Below are 20,000 nucleotides of genomic sequence, written 5' to 3' on the forward strand. Positions count from 1 at the left end.
TAGGCGTTCGATAGGCCATACCTACCTATCTATGGTCCACATAAAAATCAGCACTGTCGATATCCTTCGGATAGATTTATAACGTAGTAATAATAAAACGCGCGTTGGAATATGGTGGTATCGGTGGCATCGATGGTGGTGACGGTGGTAGTGGCAGCGGTGACGGCGGCTTTATTAAAGCGTCCGTGAGTTTATGCAGGACCGATATTGGTACGATCGATGAAACGAGAAGAGGTTATATGGAAAAGCAATGTTCTTCTTTTACTCTCTTTCTCTTTGCTTGCGTTAGTCGCGTATGTCGTTGAAAGAAAAAGAAAAAGTAGGAGGAGGAGGTGGAGGAGAAGGAAGAAGAAGAAGAAGAAGAAGAAGAAAAAAATCGAACGCAACGGAGACGACGTTTCTCCGCACGATCGATCAATCGTGTCGAATAGAATAAAAAATGCAACGCATCGCGCCGGATGCAACGTAGGCGAGTTCGAGTTTGAGCTCGAAGAGAGAAAGAAAGAGAGAGAGGGGGGAGAGGGAAAGGGGAAGTAGACTTATCGACGATTCGTTCGTTCATCAAAGTGCATTGCGCAACACGATGTTATTCTTGGAGGCGTCTCGTGTTCTCGAACCGTTTGGATTTTCCTGGTCGCGTCGCGTCGCGTCGCCCGAAGAGGCGAGACGAGGATAGGAGAGGAGAGGAAAGGAAAGGAGAGAAGAGAAGAGAAGAGTTTGACGTTCTTCGGCTTATCTACGAGCCTACGAGACAAGATACCGAGGACGGTTGAATTATTATTACGAGTTTGATCGGTCCTCCTTTAAAGAGGTCCGTCGTGCCATTCGTTTGTTCGGTCGAGTGCAACGCGACGGCGACGGCGGCGGCGATGCGTTTTGCCCGAAGCAAAACGACATATTCGGCTTACGGATTTATATTATTATATAGCTTTTATACCGTATCCAACTTGGCTGAGATGGGTACTGGCCCATTGTATTTCGAATAATTCTACACCCAAAAGCGATATCTCTTTTTCCTCCTCCTCCTGCTATCCCTTCTCCCTAACCCCTCGAATAATCTCGACCATTTGAGTTTAATCGATGTCTCGCGGTACGCGTCGCACCCGTATCATCCGATAACTATACCGTTGGCTATCCGATAATTATTCCTTCCGTTATCCTGGAAAATACGAGAAATTTCTTCTTTCTCTACTCTACGAAATTCCTTTTCTTTTTTATTTGTTTTTTTTATGTTTCTTTAATTCTTTCATTTCTTTTTTTTTTTTTTTTTTTTTTAACATAGATACATACCAATAAGTTTTGTTACGTGGGCGTGCATTAGGGAACATTCGTCGTCTATATTCCTTGCAATCTTGCAATACCAAAGAGATGAAAATACACAAGCACAATTACTAGCTCTTTCTCTGTCTCTCTCTCTCTCTCTCTCTTTCTCTCACTATATATATATATTTCTATGACTACGATGAGGCGACAACGAGGACGAGGACGAGGACGACTTCGAATCAACGTTTCGTGATAAATTAGCTCGGGAATAGAAGAGCACGGGAAATATACACACACACACACACATATATATATATATATATATATATATATATATATATATGTTCCTTCTTTAGTTAACTTGTAAACCGCATATTCACGGAGGTGTAAAGTTTACGCTAGAACTCTCACTCGAAATACATGATACCAGTATTCGCGATCCTCGGAATTCCTTTGTGCATAGCCGACACGACTTTCCCTTCCGGAGGGAGCACGTCGAATGGAAGTCGTCGAGATTCGACTCTCGTGTATTTTCTCTCTACGTTCTCTGGTCTTTTCTCGTTTCTCTTCTTGATGCTTTTTCCGAGTACTTAATAAACGATAAGAGAGAGAAAGAGACGCCAAGTTCATCGTCAGTCGCTCTCAGCTACAGGTTGTTGAGAATTTTCTCTCTCTATCTCTCTCTCTCTCTCTCTCTCTCTCTTTTTCTGTCTATTTCTCTTTTTTTTTTTCTTGTTCCATCGAGTGTCATTGTGTCTTCGGTGGCACCTACACTCTTGCGAGAGAAAAAGACTAAGAGAGGGTGAAAAGATAGAAAGGGGCCTAGCTTTAAGCTCGAAAAAGACAGGAAGAGGTCGTATAAAAGGGCCATGACCCTCTTGAAATTTACTTCTCTCGCGGTCCTTGGTATTATTTCTGGACGAGGATGCTGTTTCCGGCGGTGTCACCAATTTGTATAATTACTGTTTTTTCTCGAAACATAACCATTCGGGTTTGTGGTTGCTTTCCTTTTGCTGGCTACATTTTATGTATTTTCTCTCTCTCTCTCTCTCTGTCTCTCTTTTTCTTTTTCTTTTTACGATTTAATAGTTATTATCATCATTATTACAATAATAATAATAATAATTACTGTATTGTTATTATTATTATTAGATGGCGATATTATCGATCGGTATGAATTTCTCGTCTCGAGGAGACATTTTACTGAACCACGAATGCAAAAGTCACTCGGTGCGTTCCCCCATCCGACTTTTCATTTCGTTCTTTTTATTACCGACCTTAAAATAAACTTTGAAGCCTTGCGACAGTAGCGTCTTTCTACCATTGGCTTTCTCCCTCTCTTTCGTCCCTTTTTCCTTTCGTCTTCTCCTTTCGTCGGTCGAAGACGGCTAAGAAGAGAGAGTCAAGGGTGAGGACAAAGGGAATGAGAAGGAGAAGAGAGAGAGAGAGAGAGAGAGAGACGAGACGAGACGAGACGAGAGGAACGCTTTGAGAGACACCCTCATGGAGTTACAGCTTTCAATTTAGTAGAGCAAACACTTAGCGTTGGTTAATACTCGTATCTCCCTTTTCATTTCCTGATTCAACTTTGTCGTCGTCTTCGTTCTCGTAGTTGTTGTTGTTGTTGTTGTTGTTGTTGTTTGTGTTGTTACGAAAGATATTAGATAAGAGACGTTAAATCCGTTCAAAAATCTTTGATTTTTTTTTTGTATTTTTATAAATGATCGTTATAATAACGAGAAACATTGATCTATATTGTTCGCAGGTTTTAACGTCGTAACGAGCGAGGATGCCATGAACTCAAGCAACGACGATGATCGACGAGGGAGAAACACACGAGCCGTTCAAGGAAAATCATCATCAATGTGGTGGTCGCCGTCGTCGTCGTCGTCCTCGCTTCTACGTTATATTTTGATAAGAATATAAATATATCTAGGGATTTAGAGGAGAAGGTATAAAACAATAGAAGACGAAGAGGATGGACGAGATACGGGGCTCGCCGGCACGTCGTCTCTCACAGATCCTCGATCCGATCGCACGTCTAGCGACGGACTTTGGTTCGAGCTCGTCCGCACCGTGTAGCCCAAGACTCGGAGCTCGGGCACACGAGTCGACAACGAGCAACGTTGGCCAACAACAGCCGAGTACGCCCGAGGGCATTCGAAGGCAGCCTGTCGCTTCTGAATCGGGCCGAGGATTATCAAGCGGCCCTGACAGTCCGCGTTTATGGCCTCGTCATTTTCGTCAAGCGCCGACGCCACCGCCGAGGCCTCGTCATCAAAGCGCGACGCCTCTCAACAACAATAACAATAACAACGGCGGAGCCGGCGGCGGTGGCGGGGGGACCGTTGTTGTTGCCGGAAGTACCGGTGGTACGATCGTACACTCGCGTGACTCGCCCTACGTAAACGTGCCGAACTTGTTGTTTCAAAAAGATAAGAATTACGCGGATTCCGGTAGGTCCGTCGGTTACGTCGAATTGCGCGATCCAAGCAAGAGCAAGTGTAGCCCGTACGATTTTACCTCAGAACCGAGCGGCCACGTCGAATATGCCGATAAGAGATCGTTCGCCGCACAAACGGATTTCGTTCAGACTACGAGCAATCCTTACGAGGTGTCTAAGGAATTATCGTCGGGTCTTGCCAGAGGTAGACCCATCTTCGATCCGGGATCGTCTTCGACCAGGGCTCACTTCGACAGAGCCTTCTCCTTCTCCGGCAGACATCAACCGGTGGATCATCAACAACAACAGCAGCAGCAACAACAGCAGCAGTCGGCAGGAAGAGCGTTCGTCGAAAACAGATTGTTTCTCGATCAGAGGACCGCGGCGGCTTGCGGCGCCGATTCGAAGAAGGAAAAACTCGAAGGTAGACCTGCTTACGGATCATCGAAGAGTTTCGACGGCTATTCGAGCACCGCCGAGGAACTCAATTGGCAAGAGAGATGTCTCGAATTGCAACTGGAACTCCATCGTAGCAGGAGCCAAGCTACAAGAGTACGAGATATGCTTCGGGAGAAGGTGAGCAAGTTTTATCCTTAACGTAACGAAACTAAACGAGCGAATCGATTTTCTTCATTCTCTTCTTCGTTCAACTATTATCGGGCTTATCGTTCGCCCTTTACGGCACGCCTTTTCCCTTTTCTTACACTTTTTATTACCACAACCAACATACCGATAACTTTACGATCGCCGAGGTCTCACGACTTTTTACGGGCCCGTTGAAACTTTATAAATCGTTATCGCGCGACGAAAGTATGAACGATCAGGAGGCATATATATATATACATATAGAAAGAGAGAGAGAGAGAGAGAGAGAGAGAGAGAGAGAGAGAGAGAGAGAGAGAGAGAGCACAACGAGAGGAGTCGAAGGAGAAGTTCTCCTCTCTTCTCATCCCCTCTCAAATCGATATGCTGGCCTGGTCGTCTCGTGCATCGAACGACCGCATTGCGATTCGTAGACAGAGCGGAGGATACTTAGTTTACTCGAGATAGCCCTCTGCAACTATCTCGACCTATATTACTTTTCAATTTTTTGTTTTTCTACTCCTCTCCCTTTCTCTTTCTCTCATAAGGAGAGTACATTGGGAAGTTATCTTATCTGAAATTATTACAAATGCTTTTAACGTATGTATAATACATACGTACCATATGAAAATTTCTTTTGAATTTAACCGTTCGTTCTCAATAGGTTATTCGAAGTACTAAAACGGCACTGTAATTTTCTTTAACGCGTTTGTCCTCTTTGACCTACCCTGGAATAATCGAGATCATCTCGTTGATCAAATTCGCGTTGCATGCTGTATCGCATTCATTAAATGTGCCGAGAGCGTGCGCGTTACTACATATCGAGCTATCTCTCTCTCTCTCTCTCTTTCTCTCTCTGTCTCTCTCTCGACGGCCTCCAAACGAGCTGAATTTAGTCGCTAAATTACAAGTGACAACGACACGCGCCACTTTATAACGTTTTCTCTTCGTAGTTTACCGTAGTACATGCATACGTATTAATCGTTCGCAAATGAATTTTACACAGACGTTCTTTATCTTTTATTGCGAGAAAAAAAATAATTATTAATATTCCTTTTTTCTTCTTTTTATATATATATATATATATATATATATATATATATATGTACACACATATACACAGACACATGTTATATATGTATATATATATTAACGATCGACTTTAATTACCAGATTCCCGTGCCCGTCGGTGCAAGGGTCAGAAAATTGGTTCGATCGAATCTATACATAGAAAGAAATGTTTAACCGACATTGGAAATTCACTTCTATGTCGTACTAGATTTTACTTTGCCTTCATTTCCGGGTATATCAAAACGTCCGTCGATTCGTACGAGGTTTGTACGAGGGCGGAACGGTAATACCCGTACGAGTTAGAAGGGTGAGGAGAAAAGATAGATAGATAGATAGAGAGAGATAGAAAGAGAAATATAGATAGATAGAGAGACAGAGAGAGAGAGAGAGAGAGAGAGAAACAGAGAAAGAGAAAGATAGAAGAAAGTTTTATCCGAGGCATAGCATACGTCAAAGGAATTACACGAAGGGTCAGCCGTGGTAGAACATAACCGCCCAGTCGAATCGTTTTAGTATGCACGGTCACGCACAACGATTTAGCGCGGTCACCCTACTAGATAAGGCACATCGTTGGAGGTAGTAGTAGTAGAGAGAGAGAAAGAGAGAGAGAGAGAGAGAGAGAGAGAGAAACAGAGAGGTGGGCGTCATAGAAGAGCGGCCTGGAAAAAGGGGTTGTAGAGGCAGCGACCGCCGTTGGTCGTTACGTAGGCGGTGCATCCTAAAAGAGAGAGAGAGAGAGAGAGAGAAAGAGAAAGAGAGAGGGAATGAGAGAAATAGGAACGTGCACGAAAGTCCTTGACTCTTCAAAATCCCCTTTCGACCTTAAACGAACCTTAAACGAAATTGAATCACTTAACGAGAACAAAGAGCACCTGCAGTTCGGCCTTTAACTCGTTGTTTACCCGCCATCATTGTTCTTTCGATAATCTCGCAAATCTCGTTAACCCTCTCAATTCTCTCTCTCTCCTCTCTCTCTCTCTCTCTCTCTCTTTCTCTCTCTTTCCTTCTCTCTCTCTCTTGGTCCTTTTATTTCATCAAGCAATCCTTTCGCTCAGATCCGTGAAAACTCTTTAACGCTAGAACTCGACGTTTGACCTCCTGACACTAAACGTATTTACTTACTAATTTACTTATTTATTTAGTTTTACCTAAGTACTCACTCACATTGAATTCGATCGTATTTGATAATATAGAAGGAATTCGATTGTTTCTATTTAAAGGAATAAAACGATTGACTATTATTGTTCGATGTGTTAGGCTCGTAAGGCGAGTTCGTTTTCGCACGACATTCGTTTTCTTTAAAAATGCCGAACGATCGGACTTTATTTACGAAGGGTAGAGAGAGAGAGAGAGAGAGAGAGAGAGAGAGAGAGAGAGAGAGAGAGAGAGAGAGAGTTAACGGGAAGGAAGACAAGAAAAAAAGAAAGAAAAAAAAAACAACGAGGGAAAAAAAAGAAAGTTAGATATTGGACCATTGCCAAACGTTATTGGGAAGTAAAGGGGGTGGCGGAAGTGGGTGGGAGAAGGGGTTGGAGGGATGGATGGCGATAGAGAAGAGCTCTTCTTTCTCCGCGTTATCGACGTCAAATGAATACGTGTTTATCGACGTAATACTCCCTCTTCACCGCAAAAAGCAAAGAAAAGAAAAAAAGAAAAAGAGAAGAGAAAGAAATGGTCGCTCGTTTGCGAAACGTTTGGCACGATGAAGGTGTCGCGCGACCCAATATCGCTGAGAAAGAGAGAGCTTTTATTGAGGAGAGAATGAGAGGGGGCGGGCGGGAATAAAAATTTTATTAGAAGACGGAGGACGGAGAGACAGACAAACACCGATCCAATGGAAAAGAAAGAGATCGAGTGAGTAGTCACTTTTTTCATCCTTTCAAAGATTTTCTTCTTCTTGCTCATTAAGTTCGAACGTTTCTCGCGTGCGAGCGACGAACAACACGGAAAAGGCAGCAACGCCCGTCAGGAGAGATAAGACCTCCCCCTCAACTCCCTCATCCCCACTTTCACCCTTCCCTTCTATCTTTCCCTCTCTCTCCGCCTTCGTCGAGGGAAGGCGAAGGCGAAGGTCGTTATCGTTGAGATGCTCGAGGCTTTCTCTCTCTCTCTCTCTCTCTCTCTCTCTCTCTCTCTCTCTCTCTCTCCTGTCTATCTCCGTCTATCTCTATCTTTCTCTCTCTCTCTCTGTCTTTCTCTCCTTGCTCTCCTAACGTTCCCCGTTGCACAGCTTACATCACGAAGTTCGCTGCCCCCGACAGACGTAACCGTTTGTTTATACGGCAGAACGTAAGTACACGTAACTTCGCCATTTAGCTGCCACTCCTATCGATTTTTCCCCTCTTTGCATTTTCCTACCCAATTTTCTCTTGCTGCTTATATACATATATGGATGTATATGTATGTACATACATATGTACGTACGTACGTATACATACCGAGATTCTTGGCTACGAATCTCTCGGTGTTTAAAGAAAAATAAATCGTCAAATATATATATATATATATATATATATATATATATATATATATATATATATGTATATGTATATATATGTACGTATATGTGTATGTATATATGTATATACTTTGAGAGTTATTCTATTTGCTCTTAAATATAGTTATGCAAATTTTAACATAGCACTTCTTGAACTTTGATATTTCAAAGATATTTAACGAGGTCGACTATATTACATAGAGAAATGCGATTACCGGATGATCGAGCATTTTCTATTTTACTATTTCTCTTTCTCTCTCTCTCTCACTCTCTCTCTCTCTCTCTCTCTCTCTCTCTCTCTCTCTCTCTCTCTCTCTCTCTCTCTCTCTCTCTCTCTTTTCTTTCTTTCTTTTTCTCGTATGTACTAGTCGTGGTCACGAAGAAAAGTTAATAGCCGGTACAAATATCCCGAAGCGTATGCCGTATACACGCAAATATCTATATACATAAGTACATATATAGTCTTGATATATATATATATGTATAGTCACAGGAACAAAACTCGCGTGTTCTCTCCCTGGAGTTGACCTTTTCTTGCGTGACAGCAAGCCGCATTCCACTTTCACGGGCGCTCTTGGAAAATCATTTTTAAAGAAATTTGCGAAAGTACGTAAAGTACTTCTTGGAAAAATTCAACGCGCACCTAACTACGTACATACATATTTAAGTTTTCGCGGAAGGTTTTATAGAAACTTTCAAGGCCGACTAAAATCCTCCAGCTCTCCATCCATCCAACCCCTATTACTTCCTATTCAATTCAATCTTGTTGCTTTCCTTTTTTTCTTTTTCGAACAATTCAAAATAATATTATATATATATATATATATAAAGCCTGACATCTTTATTTTCAATAATTCCTAGTCAACGACGTGTAAAAAATTGTCGAAATACGTGTCAGCTTGGACATCGAAGAAAAATCCTGTACGTTCACAGAGAAACATGCGTGCACACACAGTAACCTACACACACACACACACACACACACGCAGTCATAAAAAAAGGATCCAAAAACAAACGGTGAGAAAAGAGATTGGGGTGGGAGGGAGAAGAGTCATGCTCTACGTTGTAAGCTTACGAGAAGAGAAACGAAAAAGATGGATGGAAGGGTGGGGACAAGGAGGTATCATGGGAGGCAAATGAAACGTTGACGAGGATTTCGCGAGTCGTGCTGAGTTGGAAATTATACGTCGGCCTCGACGGACACAACGTGTTTTCAACGTTTTTACGAAGCCACGCGCGTACAATGTTCCCTCTGTCCTCCTCCTCCTCCTCCTCCTCCGTTTTCTCCTCTCCTTCCCTATACTCCCCTATCTTCCTCTCCGTCATTTTCTCTCTTTCATTCTTCTATACATTCCTCCTTCTCTTGCTTTTATACGGCCGATGGAAACGTCGAGTTAAACGGAAAATCGCTAAACCGTATCGCGACTGACTGGCCAACAACGTACAGTGGCTCTTCGAACTATTCTCATCTCGCTTAACAAAACTCTTCTCCCCTCCCACCCTTTCTCACCCCCTCTGTTTCTCTCTCTCTCTCGTGATATCTCTCGTGATATCTCTTTCTGTCTGTTGCCGACGGCTGAAACAACGGACGTAACGTAAAATAGAACTGGCTTCGTTATATTTTCCGCATGCAATTAGAAAGGATTAAAGGCTCGATAAGGAGAATAAACTCATTTAGCTGGCTAACGATAAAAGCCAACGGTTGTTGACGTTTCAAATGATATTTCTGTTTACGCGGTTGTATGCAATTATTTTTTATTTGTTTTCTTTTTTCTGGGTGTGTTTTTTTTTTTTTTTTTTTTTTTTTTTAATTACTCCTCTCATACATAAACAACAGGACACGGATGTTCAGTTAAACGTTACCTATCCTCTGTTAAACGATTTTGTTTTTTTCTTTTTTTTCTTTCTTTTTTTTTTTTTTTTTTCTGTTTGCATGTTTGCGAATCTATTACAATTTGAGACGACGTTCTTTCTATGTTCGTACCGTCTGCAGAATGGAGAGAGAAAAAAGTTCGTATAATTTTGTATTCTAAATAAATAAGCCGTTGTCGTTCAATCTTTACAAGTCGTCCTAGTTTTTCACTCATTTTTTTCCCCCATCCCCCTTTTCCCCTATTTTTCCCAGTCTCTCTCTCTCTCTCTCTCTCTCTCTCTCTCGTTCTCTCATTTTTTTTCTATTATTATTATTTTTTTTTTTTTTTCATGTCACGGACCGGATCGCGAAAATTTGTTCGTGATTCATCCACGTTCCTTTGTTTGTCCCTCTGTGCTGGTTCGCCACACTGTATAAATACACTGGGGGGGGGGAAGGTAGGAGGGGTGGAGGATATAGTTGCGACGTGAGTAGAGCGCACGGGTTATAACTGTGATTGGACGGGCGCTTGTAATTAACTCTTCGGCATCGTGCTATCGCGATGATTCGTTTGCATACACATGCTACTCTAAATCCTCTTCGGATGGATGTTATTTCACACCAGTATTTATAAAAACTCACACCACCTTTACGGTTTATCTCATTCATTTGTAAATTGATACTCCGCCGGCTATGCCTGTCAGAAAATCCATTAAAAATCGATCTCTCTTTGCGTAGTCGATTATTTTTTATCTCTAGAACGGTTCATTTCGCGCGTTGTTTAAATAGAATAAAAAAAGAATGGAAAAAAATTGAAAAAAGGAAAAGAAAAAATATTTTTATATATGTATATATATATACACATATAAAAAATATTTGTAAGCATTAATTTGCGAAAATGAAAAGTCATTCTCTCTCTCTCTCTCTCTCTCTCTTTCTCTTTCTCTCTTTATGCCTGTATCGGTGAATGAGGCAACTATTTTGCATAGATCTCGAGGGCCCAACAAAAGGTTCGCTATAATGTCGCTAAAGCTCGGATCTCTGAGAAAGCTTTGCCTTAATCTTCATTAGAATTTCTGATTTGCAATCCGAAAGAGTCGGAAATGTTGCAGGTTGCACGGACTATGAGTACCACCATTTCAACCTGCTCTCTCTTTCTCTCTTTTCTCTCTGTTCCTGGAGAAAGGTAGACCACCTGCTGTTAAATATTTCATATTTCATTTCGAGAATCTCGCTTAATGGCCGTCACCTTTTGCCCTTTGCTTTGACCGAAACAACGAAAAAAACGTAAAATGTAGAGAAAAAAGAAATAGAAATAAAGAAAGGTAGAAAGAGTGATATTTTAGACTATAAATATCCAAAAAATCGTCTTTTTGTATTTTATTCGACGTAGAAAGCTTTTTTTTTTTTTGTTTTCTTTTTTTCAAGATATCTCAGATGTCCCCTTGTTCCATCGTATTTCTGGCTGGGATTCGAGAGAATCCGACGATGCATCCGGAATATTTTTCTTTTCGCATAAATAGAGAATGGTTTCTTTCTCTCTTTTTCTCTCTACTATAAAGATCTGTTACTTTGAAAAACTTATGTGAAGGTAAAGAACGAAAAGCGACGAATTATGAATAAAGCTTTGCTCGCTCAACTTTATTCGAAAATGCGAGACATCGTTCGCGACACTTATGCAAACATACATACTTACTTTACTAGTTGTGTATTGTATACATATAAAAAGAGATATAATGTGTATATACATACATACTGTACTTATAAGGTATACGTACATATGTAGACACGGTGTAAGTACATACATACATATATACATACATATGTATATACGTGTGTTGTGTAAGTAGTAGCAGGAGCAGCGTACCAGGAGCATTGTTCGAGAGTCCTATTAATATTGCATTCCATCGGAAGTCCGTATACAGGGTGGAACGCGCTCCACATATAAAGTTCGTATCAATATTGATTCGCCGGCCGGCGTGAATGGGAGCTCTCGTGCAAACAGACAGGTCTTCCGCTTATAGAGATTTCAAAAGACGCCGTTCTCTCGTCGTCGATGCCGTACGTCGTTCTCGTCTGCATCTATCTCAGAAGGTACAAGAGAAACGAACAAATTTTTTCCTTTCATTCTCGCCTCTCATAGATATATCTTTGGATATAATTGCCTAAATCGGATTACTCGTATTTGTGATTAACAAAAATACTTACGTATATTACTCATATTAAAGATATTATTCGTAAAATTAGAGCGTAAACAAAAGGACGATATTTAATCGATGAGAAATATCTCGATGATATATTATATACTATGATCTCAAGGAGATATTTTCCATCTTTGATTCCTATCCTCGCTTATCTCTCATGTTCATTTTCACTTGTAAATAAATCGTTCATATCGTTTATCATATAATTCTCTTATTAATAATAAAAGTCAAACAATAAAAGAATATAGATAACGCGATCTACGATATGATGTATCATCCATTTCTCACGACAACTACGACGACGTTATTTTATAGCATGCGATTCGAGATTCATGCTATATCACGGCGAACATCATTCTCGAGTGTTTGAGATTCTCTTTCTCTTTTCTACTTCGAAAGGAGTTTCGTTTCCGTGCTCGAAAGCGACAGCGACAACGACAACGACAACGACAACGACAACGACAACGACAACGACAGCGACACCGGGTGTCCCGCTTTAATATCGACCAGAACGAAGGGATCTACTGTTTTCTGTCTCTGTTATTCCTTTTCGCATTTCTTTCGAGCTTTCATACTGAATCTTCCTATTCGTTCGTATCCCCCCCCCTCCCTCCACCCTCCGCACACCCCCGGTACTTTTCTTGATAACCGGAAAAGCGAAATATAGGGATAAGGAGAAAAGGAAAGATAGAAAGATAGAAAGAGATGAGAGGACTTATCGATGCTTATGCGTCAGACATTATGCAACAGGATGAAGATGAAAAACCAAGAAAAGAGGAAGGAGATAGAGAATGGAAAGAAGAAAGAGATAGAAAAACGAGCTTTCTCTATTGATACGGATGATGGTACTGTACATCCGAAAGCCCATGGGACCTATACGATTCAGCCACCCGTTACATTACCGTGAAATATTCGCCATTATCTTGATTTGTACACCTACAAACATCAACCTCTGTCCCCGCAGTTCGTCCTCTCGTTTGCTCGTTGTTCGTTCGTCCGCTGTTTACCCGTAGTCATTAATTTTTCATTCTAATTCATCACGGATACATTTACCCGTCTCTCTCTCTCTCTCTATCTATCTATCTATCTCTGTGTATGTGTGTGTGTGTATGTACATATCTCCTTCCCCCACTCCTTCTCGCTTTCACTTTCGTTTATAACTAGTGCCCGGCAAATACCTGTCACCTTCAATTCCTCTCTCTTTCTCTTTCTATTGCTCTTCCCTTCTCTTATTATATTTTTTCCCCTCTTATTTCGAACAAATCGATCGAACGCACTTTATCGTAGTCGGTGGTTCATTTTTTGGAAAAAAAAAGCACGCTAGATCGTAGCACCGAAATGGAAATTGGATTTCTCTCGTTCGTATCGTGCATTTTAAATCGTCGCAAGAAGACGAAGCTTGTACGTTTCTTTTTTTTTTTCTTTTTTCTCGATTAGGAACAACGGACAGAGAAAGAGTAAGAGACAAAGATAAAGAGAGACAGAGAGAGAGAGAGAGAGAGAGAGAGAGAAAGAGAGAGAAGTGCATATACAGAAACAGCAAATGGAATATTCTCTCTCTCTCTCTCTCTCTCTTTTTCTCTCTATGGGAGCGAGCAAATAGTACTAGAGTAAATAGGTAACAGAGACTAGAATGCAAAACCTCCCTCATTCTACGGACGAGTAGATAAATTATTATTCTACGAGGTCGTAAAATCGTTATCGTTATCGGTCTCACTTTTTTTAAATTAGCCTTTTAACACTGTCTACAACTTCGAGAATATGCGTGCGAAATAATATTCACGATATAATATTCAATTGTAATCTCATCGAATGCACAGGTGACATTAATAAGTGGCTTTTCTCTCGAACGACGCGAAAAATACTTAAGTACTCAAGTACTCGAGTATACTTACATATATATGTACGTGCTCGTTTTCACTCTAACATTATTCTCAATGCTGTACTTAACTCTTTTACTTCTTTTTCTTTTTTTTATCTTTTCTTTTTCTTTTTCTTTTTTCCTTTACGCGAAATATCACGCGGTTTAATAAGAAGCAATCGTCTTTTTCAAAGATGGATAGTTATCAAATGTCATCCTGTAGTTGTAACGTCGAGTGTATCTCTCTCTCTCTCTCTCTCTCTCTCTCTCTCTCTCTCGTTTCAATCTTATCCGTAAGTTCTTTGTCCCTTCTGTCTCTCTTTTTCTCTCTTACACATCTTTCGAGTCGTTTTCATCGTCGACACCAAGAGAATGAAAGAGAAAGACAGATAAGGAAGAGAGAAAGAGAGAGAAAGAGAGAGAGAGAGAGAGAGAGAACATAGAAGGCAGAGTGCCAAAGACATTGCCGGGTACAGGAGAGGATAGAAGGGTGTCTCTAATTGGTCCAATCTAAGAGCTTGTCTCAAAGAGAAGTTTCCCGGTTTCCGTACTTGCTACCTTCCTGCAGCACACGTAGGAGATCTTCTAAAGGCTTATGAGCGTCCACGTACTTTCAACCCTCCCCTTTTCCCTCTCCTCTCCTCCTCCCCCACCTTGCATATATATATATATATATATATATATATATACACGTATACCAGACGACCACTGTTATACACTTATAACGTAGAAGTAGGTTCGGTCGTGTCGTCTACAATCTGAAGAAGGACAGACACAATCCCTGGAAGACGCACGAAATACAAGTTGGAAACGCGACATCAGCAACGAAGAGTAGGATAGCCTCCAGACACGTACCAACGCAATGTCGTCTGTTCACCCTCATTTTCGCAGATCCAACGACGACGTCACGAGCTTCAAATTCAACCCTTCCTTCCATTTTCCTTCCTCTTTCATCCTTTTTTCCATCCCTTCTTACTCTCTCTCTCTCTCTCTCTCTCTCTCTCTCTCTCTCTTTGTCTCTCTCTCTCTCTTTGTCTGGTATATCGTTTTTTATTTTTTCTTTTTACTATCCAATTTTTACAATTTCATGTTTGATGGGCGATCGTCGAAACGAAGACGCCGTCATGCGAAGGTTGGCTTCATTTTCATTTTTTTTCTTCTTTCTTTCCTTTTTTTACTTTTCTTTTTTTTTTTCTTTTTTTTTTCTTTTTTTTTTTTTTTTAAATTTTTCCTCTTCTCTTTTCTACTTTTTCTTCTACTTTCTACCTTCGATATTACCAGAGAGAACGCATTTGGAGAAACAGGCACAGACGAATAGGAAACGTGTTTCTTTCGAGATGCTAGGACTCTTGAAAATGCCTTCCGCCTCGTTCTAGTGGAGCACTTTGGCTCCGTGGTGGATTGAAATGAACGTAGAAAGGCAAGGCTTCTCCTTCTCTCTGTCGTAGAAAAAGAAAGAAAATTACAATCCGCGGAAAATCGAAATTCTCGTGCTCGTTCTAATCGACGACGATTCTTGGATCAAGACAGACAGAGATAGAGAGAGAGAGAGAGAGAGAGAGAGAGAGAGAGAGAGAGAGAGAGAGAGAGAGAGAGAGAGAGAGAGAGAGAGAGACACGGAGTAGAAACGGACAATGTCTCCAATTAGCGGACTAACTTTTTTTTCCAAACTTACTAACGAAACTCTTGAAGAAAACTCGCGAACGGATTAAAACTTTTGCGAAAGGAACGACAGACATCTCGAGAACATTTTTCTTCAATCTCCTTTTTTGATCTCACAATCCTATCTATCTTTTGACGATATCATTCTTCCACGAGTGTTGTTTTGCGTGTTTTCTTTTTCTTTTCTTCTTCTTCTTTTTCGTTTTGTTTTTCTTCTATCCGATCGATGAACAGATATCGATCGTTTGATCGATATTGCGTGTTGTTTGCTTTTCTCCAAGTATAATAGTCGTTTCTCTAGGGGGAAAAAAAACTTCACGTACTCTTCTCGAGACGTCTGGTGAAATCGAGAAGATCGATCGATAATATCATCCTGTTATAGTTCGATCGCATAATATATGCACGGTGACACGTCAATTGTTATTCGAAAATATTATTCGAATGACCTTTTTCTTTCTTTCTTTATTTCTTTTTTTTTTTTTTTTGTTTTTTTTTCTTTTCTTCTATATCATTCACTTTTATCACTTGCGCGAAATGATCGCGTAGATCAAAAGGCGTTCGATTATTTTTTTATTTTATTTTATTTTCTTTTTCTTTTCTTTTTCTTTGTTTCTTTTTTCTTTTTTTTTTCTTTTTTTTTTTATTCTCCTAAACATAAAGTCAGACGAATTGTCGACGTTGAACTTAATCAAGGCAATCACATGTGTACATGCGGTTAAAATAATAATAATAATAATGATAATAATAATAATAATAATAATAATAATAATAATAATAATAATAATGAAAGAGGCTTAAGGGTACGGAGAAGAGACTTTGAAGAGACGTTAATGTCTTTTCATAAATATTAATTGGACACATTCGTGGACGCGCTGGGAAAAGTCGCTCGTAAACGCGACCGCGAGGGCGGAAAAAGAGAAGCACCAAAGAGACGATGCTTCTCTTGCTAACTTTCTCTCAAGCATTTTCGGCCTCGTGTATACTTAACGGTATTGCCGCGTGGATGTATGTGTGTATTCGTTTCTGTGTGCATTGCTGTGACGAGAACGGCGCCGCGACGCCGGGCATCCTGTCTGGCAAAACGAGGAAGAAGCTTCCGTGCCGAATAAATAGAGCTTCTTCTCAAAACCGGACTCTTCTTCTTCTTCTTCTTCTTCTTCTTTTCTTCTACGTTTCTTCTCGACCCTTATTCGCGTCGTACTTCCGGAGAAAAGAAAAGAAAAAAAAAAAGAAGAAGAAGTAGAAGAAGAACAGGAAAAAAAAGAAAGGAAGAAAAAGCTCGAGGCCATCGGCTACGTACGAATGAACTTCTTTCGAACTTTTCGATACCTTCTTGAAAAAGAGAGAAAGAGAAAAGTGAGATAGTAGTTCTTTCTTTCTTTCTTTCTTTTTTTTTTTTGTTATTTTTTTTTTCAGTCATCTCCCCCCCCCCCCCTGCCCCCCCTCCCGCCCCTTTAAACAGCACAAACGCTATTTTTCTAGAGATAGTAGACTAAGGAAAAAAAAAAAAAAAGTAAACAGAACAGAAAAAGGAGAATGAAAGAGAGAGAAGAAGGACTTACGATATCGTAAAGAGTCGAAACGGACGTCGTTTTAAAAACCACAAAGAGTAAGAAGAGCGTAACTTGAAATACGATAAATCGTTACTTGGTAACTTGAAAAGTAAGTAAGTTAAGGAAGTAACCAAGTAAATAAGTAAATAAGTACGTAGTTGGTGTTAAGATGGAAGGAAAAAAGGAAAAAGGTTTGCGAGTACTATACTTACATCGGACACATAAAATTTCACGAGAGCGAAACGAAGGAATCGCACGTTGGTTAGAACGACTACGACTACGACCACGACTACGACGACAACGTAATGCCTTTACCCGCTTGTAAATTTACGTTGGCTGTGCAAAATTCACGTAAATACATCCGAGGAAGAGAGGAGAGAGAGAGAAAGAGAGAAAGGGAGGAAGATGGCTTATGGGACTTTGAATTTCGCACGATTTATTTTCCTCGACTCTGAGATTTCCTGTCGTCTCGTGGATGTATTCGTAAATTTTGGTCTCTTTTTTTATTTCTTCCTTCCTTCATCTTTCAGCTCACATTTCATTTTGCGCAAGCCCTCGATAGACAATACGCCTATCTAGTAGATGTAACATACATTCGTTTATTCTTTTTTTCTTTTTTTTTTTTTAGTCATTATCAAAACACTTTCTCAACGCGATGAATCGTCGATGTTAAACAATGATAAACATGATTCGTTTCGATGCACACTTTATATTTGCATTAGAACGCAAAATATGTAATATTTTTTAGATTGGAATAAACTCTGATTGTTATCGTATACCACCTTTATCGTCGAACCGTATTGTTGTTCGACTCTCTTCAAATAGACGCATAGATACGGCGAACGAACCTTACGCTCTCGACAATATGCGGTTCGGCATTAGGGTAGTTCGAGCGTACAGAGAACGCTCTGATTAAGTGTCCACCAACCGCAGAGCGTGTATCGATACGTCACAGACTCGTAAATAGGACACTTCAGGATGGACCTGCACGAGCGAACTGCGGTCCACCTACGACTACATGATAAATTCCAATTGGCAGTTCAACCCTTTCGACCTTCTATCCCTTTCCCTTTTCTACCCCTCGTCGAGCCTATCTCCCCCCTCCGTCAATTTTTCCGCTCTATTTCCACCCTACTACTACTACAACAACAACAACTACTACTACTACTACTACTATTAGTTTACTATTACCATACTTCTACTATTTACGAATCTCTAATTTGATACGCTTCGATAAAGCCGAACTAATTATCGTGTTCGGTAGGATCGATTAAAATATTTCAAATATCGTTTTAACTTTTAACGACGCACTTATGGTCTTACGTATGTACATACGTACGTACCGGTTCCAATGAAACGATCATAAATCTTGTCCGATTAATCTTGCGGATATAATTACGATCGCCACCGTGTCACAGTTTCCCTAGCCTCGATAGAGACGGTTCCCGACTTCTCACCGTCCCTGAATCGATCGACTTCCCAACAGTTAATCCATCGTTTTAACCCCCAGGTGCGTCGTAATCGCAAATTGGAAGTGGTTGTTATATCTACGACGAAAGACAGAGAGATGGAAAGAGAAAAAGAGGGGGAGAGAGAGAGAGAGAGAGAGAGAATCACCACCCTTCTTTATAATCTCACGTTACCTCTTATACTCCACATTTATTTTATCACACCCATTGACAATAAGATCTTCTCTAATTTTCCGTATTTAATCTCATACGTTTACACTTTTGAGTCATTAAAACATCTCATATAGTTTATCAGGTAGAAAAAGGAGGAGGAGGTTGGGTGGGAAATGAGAACGAGGAGGGATTAATTTCATCTAATTTTTTTTTTTTTCCTTTATTTTCTTTTTTCGTAACATTTTTACAATATGCCCGCGCGCGCGTGCGTGTGTGTATATATTAGCGTTAGAGAAATTAATGAGTTACGTCGAACATTCGAAGGATTCTCGTCCTCGACCTAATTCCAATTACGTTCGTTACAGAATCAAACTTGGTGGAAAGAGAAAGAGAGAGGGGGAGGAGAGAGAGAGAGAGAGAGAGAGGAAATGAGGGTAGGGGGTGGGATTACATAAACCTTGGAGAAAACGTTTCTCTATGGCGACCAAGAAGATGCATGGGAACGTTTTCACGGACGACGAACGCGTGCGAAAGAGAATGGGAGAGTGAGAGAAAGAAAAAGAGGAAGGGATACGCAAAGAGCTCGTTTCTTAGGACGTACGATAAAGTTCCTGTCTAACGGCCCGAATCCGCCCTTCGACCGACACACTACCTCTCTTCTCTCTATCCCTCTCATTTTTTTTAAGGGCACATCTCAGCCACGAACCCCTCCTTCAGACATTCTCAGACTGGGTTATGGCGTCGAGCGCGATTCAACAGGCAACGAATTCACTGCCTTAAGGCTGTTCAAGAGCATATACACGACGTTCTTCGAGGAGTCGTAGCAGAGTATTACGATCCAAGCCCTGGCCCTTGTGCCCTTTGTCTTTTGTCTCCCGCAAGCACTTTTATACCTACATATATGTATTTACTTACTTACTTATGTATTTACTTTCTTTGTGATCGTTTCTCTCTATCTCTTTTTCTCCTTCTTTCCATTTTCTACGTTGTTTTCTTTTCTTTTTTTCTTCTTTTCTTTTTTTTTCTTTCTTTCTTCCTTTTTTTTTTTTCTTTGTTTTCCTTTTTTTACAGCTACTTGAAAAGTCGAATAATAGGAAGTCACGCATGATCGAGTCGAATGAGGGTCTTCGAAAACGATTGGTTTTTTATTTCTTTTCCTTTTTTTCTTCCCTTTTTTTTTTTTTTTTTTTAGATAGGAAAAATATGTATATGTATATATATATATATGTTTTCTTTCTTGTTTCTTTTCTGTTGTTCTTTTTTTTTCTCTTTTTTTTTTTTTTTTTTTTTTTTATCCTCAACCGACAAGCTTTCGTTTCGAAATGGTAAATGAAAAAAGTTGGCCTGGAAAATCTGTTTACGGACGAGTTTACGGTCTCAAGGATTTATA

General features: G+C 40.3%; 1 protein-coding gene across 10 annotated transcripts in view; it reads left to right on the top strand.

Annotated features, from left to right (window-relative positions):
* LOC118445045 (uncharacterized protein CG43867) overlaps positions 1–20,000 on the top strand; it is a 111,168-nt gene that overhangs the window by 12,605 nt on the left and 78,563 nt on the right. For all 10 annotated transcript variants that reach the window (XM_035873939.2, XM_035873943.2, XM_035873946.2 and 7 more), the window contains exon 2: positions 3,029–4,282. In XM_035873939.2, coding sequence (XP_035729832.1) covers positions 3,242–4,282 — 1,041 coding nt within the window. In that variant the 5' untranslated portion in view covers positions 3,029–3,241. The remainder of the gene's footprint in view (positions 1–3,028; positions 4,283–20,000) is intronic.

The sequence above is a fragment of the Vespa mandarinia genome, chromosome 3 (assembly GCF_050613455.1).
Source record: "Vespa mandarinia isolate Hongniang chromosome 3, ASM5061345v1, whole genome shotgun sequence".
Lineage (NCBI taxonomy): Eukaryota > Metazoa > Arthropoda > Insecta > Hymenoptera > Vespidae > Vespa > Vespa mandarinia.